General features: G+C 53.6%; 1 protein-coding gene across 1 annotated transcript; it reads right to left on the reverse strand.

Annotated features, from left to right (window-relative positions):
* On the reverse strand, positions 1 to 6,098 carry SLC46A1 (solute carrier family 46 member 1). The gene is made up of 5 exons (XM_063146775.1): positions 5,766 to 6,098; positions 3,672 to 4,524; positions 2,961 to 3,044; positions 903 to 1,059; positions 1 to 747 (listed from the first exon to the last, which is right to left on the reverse strand). The coding sequence occupies exons 1-5, from the start codon at positions 6,096 to 6,098 to the stop codon at positions 666 to 668; spliced, it is 1,509 nt and encodes a 502-aa protein (XP_063002845.1). The 3' UTR covers positions 1 to 665.
* Positions 6,099 to 9,010: the final 2,912 nt, after the last annotated feature.

Here is a 9,010-nt window from a genome sequence, read left to right on the forward strand (position 1 = left end):
TAAGGAGCCTTATCAGCGCACACACCCCAGGTTTATTGTCCATGGTACAAATACAGAAGCGGTCTTGGAGCGATTTCAGCCCATTGCCCCAGGAGAATTGGTCCGCCTACCGAGAGAATGGTGAAGCTGCCCACTCAGAACTGGTGACATCAAGGGCCTCGATGCACAGCCTAAAATCATTGCTTGCAATCTTGGGCCAAGTTTGCTGTCTCCATTTCCAGATAGCTTGCCCTTTGCAACACCAAATGGACCCCAACACCACTGGGATGCCGCCCATCGTGTTATGGGGTGCACCCAGGAGGATCGGGGCCTTTTCCGTGATTCAGCCATGCGCTCTATCAGCTCACCTGCCCTTCTAGAGGCAGCTTTCAACAGGCTCAGATGTGAGAAAAGGTTCTAGTCCTCATTACACCCCCAACCCAGCAACACAGGGCTTGGAGCATGCCAGCAAGGAGACTAAGACCCCGTCATCTTCTCCCCAGCCCTTCTGGGACTTCTGCCTGGAGAGGCCCAAAAGAAAGGGCCGTCTCCAGCCTCCATCCGTTTCAAGCCATCCCAGCAAAACACTTTGTTCAACTCCTCTGAGCCGAAACGAGAGCGTGCACCTAACGTCCTGGATCCCCAGTTGCCAGTTCCTGGCGTAGTGGCTGCTCAGCCTCCACCAATCACTGCTCAGCATTCTGTACAGGGCAAGCTGTGTCCACAAAGTGGCTGTACTCCGGTTTCGAATCCTGGATTTCTATCCACCTGGGAGCAGGGGAGAAAGAGGCGCATTAGAACCTCTGGGGAGCGTGCAGCTTAGTTGGATTCCAACCCCCATCAGCCCCAGCCAGTTCAGGGGAAGGCTGCCCCAGAGTAAATGCCAAGCAGGTTCTGCGGATCGCGGGAGAGGGGAAATTTACCAGAGGATGGCAGCTGGAATGAGGAGGAGGAGGGCTCCCAGGAGGAAAGGGAATCCCTTCATGAAGTGCAGGCAGGCTGGGTAAAGGGCACTGAACACCCCTGTGGCCACCAGTGAGCAGAGACCTTCCACGCAGGCCACCGTGGCAAAGAGGGCACCTGGAGAGGAAGGGAGAGCGCGGAGCTCAGGCCAGTGTGGAGCAAGCCGATGAGGGGGGAAAGAACACCTGTTAAGTCCTGAATGGGCATGAGGGTTTTTGTAAAAACTGGCTTTCCTACCTGGGGAGTCAGAGAGGGTCCTTTGAGCTTGCTCTCTGCCTCCCTAGAGACACGCGTGGAGGAAAGGGTGTTCCAGAAGCCCAGAAGCCTCTTGAAATGCCCTGCCATTTTGGCCCCCAGAAATAAATTCTGAAACTTTCCGCCCATGCCTTCAAATATGCATGGTTGATGTGCAATCCTTACTAGCGTGCAAGATCCATTTTCTCTCATGCAAGCGGTGACAGCGGAGGAGAAAGAGCACTGGAGACGCCAAATCCCTGCCCTTCCACTCCCCAGAGAAGACACCTTGGATGCTTTAGGGTGGATTCCTGCATTGAGCAGGGGGTTGGACTCGATGGCCTTGTAGGCCCCTTCCAACTCTGCTATTCTATGATTCTATGACCTCCCCTCTGGCACATCTGAGATTCTGAGATGCATTCTTTTGCGGTCCATGAGGGCTAGAAACTCGCCTCTTTAAAAGACAAACAAATCTGAGATTGTCAGGAGAACAAGACCCCGCAACTATGCAGTCTCTTTTCTAGGGATGTATGAGAGATTTGCTTTGTTGCGCTTTTTTAAACGGATGCACCCAATCTGCACCTCTCGGACACAAACACAATTTGTGCTCAGAAATCCGTACAGACCTGAGCACCCAATGCTTTCCTCAAAACGCCCATTTTCAAAAGGTGCCCAAACACACTTTCACCAATGAGGCCCGGTGCCTAAAAAAGCGTAGTTTTAAAAATGCGCGTTAAAATGGGCACATGCCCCCAAATGCATCCAAATTTCCCTACAGATTTCTTTTTTTAAAGAACAACAAAAAGTCACAAGCTCAAGTGGAAACAGGATGGAGGAAGAAGCTCAACCTAAATCCCACGACAACCTTGGTGAGATAAGATTGATGGTGTCAAGGAAATAGATATGTGGACTCTTTCATCTGTGCCCACCCTGTTTAATTGCTTTCAGCCTGTTCTCTTTTAATCAAAGCTGTGACTGAAAATATATTGAGAATGCACCACTTGCTCAACCCATTGGAAGTGTGGAAATATTTGTCACTGGAGTGTGAAGCCTCCCAGGAGGGCAGGGAGGGTGGGGCGGCGGTGGCGTCTTTTGAAAGCAAGCGAACTGCAAATGAACAGATAGTCATGATTTCTCAATAATCATGGACGGGTTGTTTTTCTGTCCTCGGAAACATGGCACTCTGCACATGCGTAAAAAACCTTGCCTATTATTGGTTGAGAAGCTTACCTGTCATTGTTTTATGATTGGTGTATTGTATAATGAAGTTCTGCCTTGCTTTCAAGCAAACTGACCCTATAAGTATGTTAGCCTTTCCTTAACGTAGTGGGCAGTTCCTCAGACCCTCTGCCACCTTGCAGTGCTGCTCGTAATAAACTTTTCTAAAGTGAGAGAATTTGTGTCTTGGAGTCTTTGACCGCCACTTAACGATCCCTATTTAGTGTTGGCCTGCATTTCCAGGGTTCCTCCACAACAGATCCACCCTTCCAAGCCTTTTCTCATCTCCGGCGGAAATCAGGATATAGGTTCATGGGACGGGGGATGGAGAATCCAGTTTATCTGGTGTGATGGCATGGGATGCTGCAACCTTGATGAAGCTAAGTGGGTCTAGGCCTGGTCAGTTTCTGGAAGGGCGACTATCAGGGAACCCCATGTACATTGATTCCTGCATTGAGCAGGGGGTTGGACTCAATAGCCTTGTAGGCCCCTTCCAACTCTATGATTCTATGAAGTTGGGGCATGCACGGACTTGCTGCGGAGGGCTCGCCTGCTGCTCCCCTTACCTTGTTCGTTTTCGTCAACCAATCTGGACAACTTGGAACGGATCACAGGGGTGGCAGCCATCGAAAGGAAGAGGAGACCGTATCCTGCCGGGCAGAAGGAGGAGATGCAAAGAAAGGTGTTTTGTGAAGTAGGGTGTGAGGCTAAGCAAGAGGTCCCCATCCCAACACAAAAGGTCTGCAGGTCTGACGTGAACAAACAAAATGGAGCCCTGATTCCCACCATCCCATAATAACCTACGGCACGCATTGAATATAACAACCAGTGGTGTAGTGGCAAACCCTGAAGTGCAGTGCCCCTCATCCCCATAGCCAGGGCTGTAAGAGAGGCGCCAAATGCAGGCAGCTGCGCTGATCTATTTTTCTATCCCCCTCCCTCCCTCCTTCCCTCCCTCCCTCCCTCCCGGAAAATTCATTTCCTCCCAGCTACTTTGAGGATTGCAGCTCAGGTCAGGGAAAATGGGGAAGTCCAAGAGGGCTGTCAAATGGTGTCCCTGCTAATCAAAAAGTCCCAGGACTTTGACCCTGCAGGACCCAGCTCCATTACACCACTGATCAGTACATCAGAAGAACACGGCTGGATCAGACCGAAGAGCTAAAATAGGAAGCCCTAAATGTGGCTGCCGCAAGGCTTAGATGGCACTTCGACCGGCTCCTGCCCATGCCCTCTGCCTCGGCTCCCATCGCCGGCCAGGTGACTTGAGCCCAGCTCACCTGTGAACATCAAGGGCGTTGTAGCAGCCAGGGCGATGGTCACCAGCCCCGAGATGTTGGACAGCAGGCCCAGTTCAGCCACCCAGCTGTCCGCCAGGCACATCTGGAGCAGCCGCAGCCCCGCCAAGCTGCTGAGGTAGGTCAAGTAGTGGGCCGCTGAGCCGTAGCCAATCAGCTCTGAGCCCCAGCAGAGCGGGAAGCCCAGCTCGTACAGCACCAAGATCTCCCGGGCCCCAAAATGCACAGTGACCACAAGGAAGAAGGTGAGAGAATAGAGGACCAGCTTCTTCCAGGACCATCCCCGGGTGGGGGCCACGTACAGGCGATACACAGCCCCGTAGTGGCGCAGGGTGAAGAGTCTCCCGGGCCGTCTCTGTGCCACCGACTCCTGGAGGCCAAAGGCTGCGTAGAGGGCAGCGCTGAGGCTCATGGCCACGACCAGCCAGAACGGGGCAATGTAGCCTTCGGCCTTGCGCCACTGACCACCAATGACACTGGCCACCATCCCCGCCAGGCCGAGGCACGCCTCCAAGGCAGCCACCCGGAAGGTACGGGCGTGCCTGTCGCTGATGTCAGCCACATAGGCGAAGCAGCCGGCCAGAATGAGGTTGTAGTCGCCCGACAGGCCGCTCAGGACACGGCCCAGCAGGAGGTAGCCCATGGGCAACTTGAGGTACATGACCAGCAGGTAGATGGCAGCCTGCAGCGTCATGCCCAGCGCTGGGAGGACGAGGACTGGCCGGCGGCCCACGCTGTCGCTCCAGGGGCCAAAGAGAGTCACGGAGAAGAGGCCCACGAAGAAGCCGGACAGGTTGAGGTAGAGGTTCCAGTGGGCCACTAATGACTCCGTGGCCTACAAGAACCAGAAAGAGAGCCGGATGTCAGCTACAGAGACAGGGCAATACATTTTTAACTGTGTAAATTAATTTATGTTTATGTTGTTCTGATTTTATCTGTACTCTGAGATCCCAGTGATGATACATATGTTTAAATAAATAAATAAAATAAACATGCCCCAGGACTGTTTCGATCACTTCATCAGAGCACAGTTATGTGTCGGAGGGGGTGTGTGCAGTTCCTTCAATTTTGGGATTTTTAGGACATCAGGAGTTTTAAAATGGGAAGCAGCACATAAATACTCCAAATAAATAAATAAGAAGCACCCTGCTGGATCGGACCCAAAGCCTCTCTGTTCCAGAGCCCTGTTTCCTCCAGGGAAACCCCAACGGGAAGGCCACGAGCCGGATAGGAGAACCAGCAACACCCTCTCCAACTGGGGTGACTCTTACTCAGACATAGCCCGTCTCTGAACACACAGGTCCCAGCCTCTCAGTGGGGGACGCTGGACCGGTCCAGAGATTCTGCCAGTCCCACAACCGCTTTCAAAACAGCAGCCAGCCAAAGGGCCCCCGGGAATCGCTTTGGACGGCACCCGTACTGGCTGGGAGTCATAGGGTGTTTTTCTGTCTAAACACACTGAGGATTGTGGGCTTGATTAATACACAAATGGCGATTTATGACACATCTTTTTAATTTAGCAGCTAAATTGAAATGAAGTGCCGTAATGCAACTTGCGTATTACGAGAACCCAAAACGAACCCTGTCAAGGCAGCCCAACGTTTTAGCCTTTTAAACGAGGGCATTTTAAACATTCGTTTTCAATTCTTTTTCATACGCTTGGCGGTGTTTTGAACTGTGGGGCTGTTTCATCCTTTTAAATCGTTGTCCGTTGCCTTGATGGCTTTTTCAGTATATATGATCAATGTCAACAAGGATCAAGGAGAAACCGTCTTCCAGGTGAAGATTCTATTTCTGCTTGGTTCGCTCCGGGTCATTTCCTTGGACGCTTTTGCAAAACAAAACAAATATCCCGAAGGCACTGACTGGAAGGGAACTCCATTGGCTCCTTGACCCTGCGGCTAGCAGTGCCTCTGAGCATGGGCAGAGCGGGCAGTGTGGCTCCTAGGGAGCGGGACTCCCACCACCTAGCCCAGGAAGAGGCTCCCCGCCGGGTTAGGCAAGTCGAGCCTCCGTGCCGAGGCGCAGTCTACCTGCCCGCCGTCCGGGCTGGAAGAGACGGAGCAGCGCACTCACCTGCTGCTCGGCGGAGCCCGTCCCGTTGGGGCAGCCGCCGCCGCCGCCGCCCCCTTGGGTGCCGTCGCCGGGGCCAAGGCGCTGCCACAGGTACTGGGTGCACAGCGGGCCCTGCAAGCCCAGCGCCAGCGTGGCCAGCAGCAGCACCGGCTCGACGGCGCGCGGGCGCGCGCAGCCAGCAGCACCGGGGCGCGCCGGGGGGCCCCCCTCCTGCGGCTCCTCCGGGGGCGGCTCGGCCAGGACCCCCGCCGCCGGCTCGGCCATGGCTGCCACGGGGCGGAGCGGCGTCCAGCTCGGCCCGCCCCGACGCCGCGGCGATGGGCGGGCCGCCATGGCGGCGCAGGCAGGCAAGGAGGCAGGCGGCGCAGCAGCTCCGGCGGAGTCGCCCCCTCGCTCCGCCGCGGTTGGGGCTGCCGTGACGTCAGGGCACGAGCGCCCGTCGGGTCATGGACGCATCTGTTTCGATGACCGCTGATTGGCATTCGGGGTGGAGGCCCGGCCAGTGGAGGCTGGCGGCTCCGGTATCGGTGGGGCCGTGCATCCGCGCTGGGTTTCGTTCTGAACCAGCCAGGACTCTCCAGGAGCGGCCCAAGGTGCTGAGTGGGTTCAGCACCTTGGAGAGCTCTTTTGGTGCCCTGGCTGGTTCTGACTGAAACCCAGAATGGAATCACAGCCTCACCGAAATCAGAGCCACCAGCCTCCACTGGATGCTGTGTTGGTTTTGAGACGGATTAAATTTAGAATCATAATGCCTAAGTAAATGCTCTCCGTGTGATGATGATGATGATGATGATGATGATGATGATGATGAGTGCCCTGGCCCCTCCAGTCTCCGAGGCAGTAAGCCTGTGTGCATCAGTTGCTGGGGAACAGGGGTGGGAGGGCGCTGTCGTGCAACCACATCCTGCTTTGTGGGTCCCTGGCCCGCAGCTGGCCGGCCCCTGTGGGAACAGAGTGCTGGGCTAGATGGACCCTTGGTCTGACCCAGCCTCAGGGCTTTAGTTCCTTTACGTCCCCTCCGTTTCCCTCCTCTGCCAGATATTCCTTTTGCCCTTCAGTGGGTCTGTGCCGGGTGGCCCTCTCCTTTGGGTGTGTCGTGCCCATGTCCTCTGTGCCACAGTCATGCTTCAAGTGGGCATGTGCCCAGTGCCATTGCACTGTTTCCAGGCAGTGGGCGCATCCCCCCACCCTCTCCTAGGCTGAGCACGTGTGATTCGGTGCACCAGTGTAGCGGTGCCACGTCTCTCTCCCCCTCCCCAGCAGGATTTGTGCATTGCAGGGCCTTGGCCCAGGAGCCCTCCCCCCTCCCCCGCCGTGCCTGTGGCGAGGTGCTGGCATTTCATCCAGTGTTCTCCGGGAGGGGAGTTCTCTCCTTGGGAGCAGAGGTCTTTCCAGGGCCTGTTTTATGGCAACATTCCTAACAGCCTCCTCCAACTGGGAACCCTTTGGATGCGTTGGACTACAGTTGGCTGGGGATGATTGGGGTCGTAGTCCTGGGCGCTTGCTTGGAGAAGGCCTCTGCGTCTCTGTGTGTGCTACATTTCTGAGCATTGCTGTTGACAGATTTCTCATGGTGGCGAGCGCAGCCATTCCCTCCTGGGCTCTTTCTGTTTCGGGCTCTTTCTTTGCATCACATTCAGGTGATGAACCAACCCGATGCAGATGGTGATAAGATATATAGCATAATCCGTCAATTTTCAATTGATTTATTCCACGAGTTAGTCCAGAAAATGCACATAAGCCAGCAGAAATCCTCAAATACGACCCAGAAAGTACATTCCCCTTTAATAACGTGGGTTGGGTCACTAGGCGATTCGAAATTCAAGCATTGTCAGTGGAATATTACAATTAAACCAGGGTTACAAGGGGAGAAAGCACAGCTGTGAACTCTTTGCCCTGTAAAGAGGGTACACAGCTTCTGCACTAGCAGGCATGTTGGAGAGGTAACGGGGTGTGTGGGTGTTGTTCTGCTTGTTCTGTGGGGCTGTTGGCACTGGGACAGGCTGTAAACAAAGCCAAGGCTCCTAGCGGGACTTGCAACCCAACCCCGCATTTTATGACCATAATTGCACATTCTAAGGCCAGAGCATTGCCATGGACTCTTAATTGCTGTTATCAGCTGTTATGAAAAGACCGGAATAAGGGCAAGATAGAGACAGAGATTGCTGTTTCTCTTTGGGATGATTAAGCACAGATATGTCTGTGTGTGCTTCTGATGCAGTGAACTCTAATCCATAAAATATTATGCCATGATAAACTTGTTAATCTTTAAAACACACACACACAGGGAAACATAGAGCTGGAAGATCCCTTGGAGGTCATCTACTCTGACCCCCTGTTCACTGCAGGAATCTTGGCATGGGAGCATTTCAGACAGATGGACACACAGCCTTTGCTTAAATATCTGCAGTGAAGGAGAACTGTCCGCGTCCCCTTAATCCTCAGCTCTTAATCATTCCTCGCAGGACTTGGTTTCGAGACCCTTCATCCTTCCGGCCGCCCTCCAATGGACACGCTCCAGTTAGTCCCATGCCCTTCTTTAAACGTGGCACCCAGAATAGGATGTGCGGAACCAGACCCAGGATTCCAGCTCTTTCAACAGTACCACAGAGTCCACTTCTTCCTCAGTAGTTCCTCAATTGTTTTGGTTGATTAACTGCACCAGTAGCTACAATAAAGTAGGCCATCAAACACTAAAACAGCAGAATACATAAATAGTTGTTTAAGATACAAAAATAATTTAACCCTGGCAATGAAAGCCGTTTCAAAAAGCAGCCTGCAAGCATTCATCAACAAGGGAAGGTTTTGACCATCTTACAGAAGGCTGTAAAAGAGATGAGCCTCTGGTGGAACGGAGCACCACAGTGTGGGTGTAGCCACTAAAATGGCTCTACTCTCCATGGTCCCTGTTTCTGGGCTGCCTGGGGGCAGAGGTAGGATATCCCCTGTGGTCAGACCATGAGGACAAGCATCTGGAGAAGGCCTTCTCCATCCCCTGCTAGGTGGACTCTTGGGCCGCCCCAGTGAGGTGATTCTTCTGTCAAAACGAAGAGATGTGTTGGCCAAGCGTGACTTTTTCTCGGAATTGATTTGCGGGCCTGATTTATAAGGCCAATTGAAGTCTGTCAAAGAAAGCATTCTGGTTTCCATCCTTCTTCCTCAGAGCACAATGTTCACTTTGGCGAAGAATGGGGCTGCGATAATTGCTATGGGAGCAGCAGGTCTGAAGTTCAGGAAGTTCATTT

The sequence above is a fragment of the Elgaria multicarinata genome, chromosome 22, assembly GCF_023053635.1.
Source record: "Elgaria multicarinata webbii isolate HBS135686 ecotype San Diego chromosome 22, rElgMul1.1.pri, whole genome shotgun sequence".
Lineage (NCBI taxonomy): Eukaryota > Metazoa > Chordata > Lepidosauria > Squamata > Anguidae > Elgaria > Elgaria multicarinata.

What these genes read in the sequence shown, in the direction of transcription:
- SLC46A1 (XM_063146775.1), bottom strand. Translation starts at nt 6,098, where the DNA reads ATGGCGGCCCGCCCATCGCCGCGGCGTCGGGGCGGGCCGAGCTGGACG. An exon ending in CGGGCTCCGCCGAGCAGCAG is followed by an intron (nt 4,525 to 5,765) that starts GTGAGTGCGCTG and finishes TGGTTCTTGTAG; the next exon opens with GCCACGGAGTCATTAGTGGC. An exon ending in GGTTGACGAAAACGAACAAG is followed by an intron (nt 1,060 to 2,960) that starts GTAAGGGGAGCA and finishes CTTCCTCTCCAG; the next exon opens with GTGCCCTCTTTGCCACGGTG.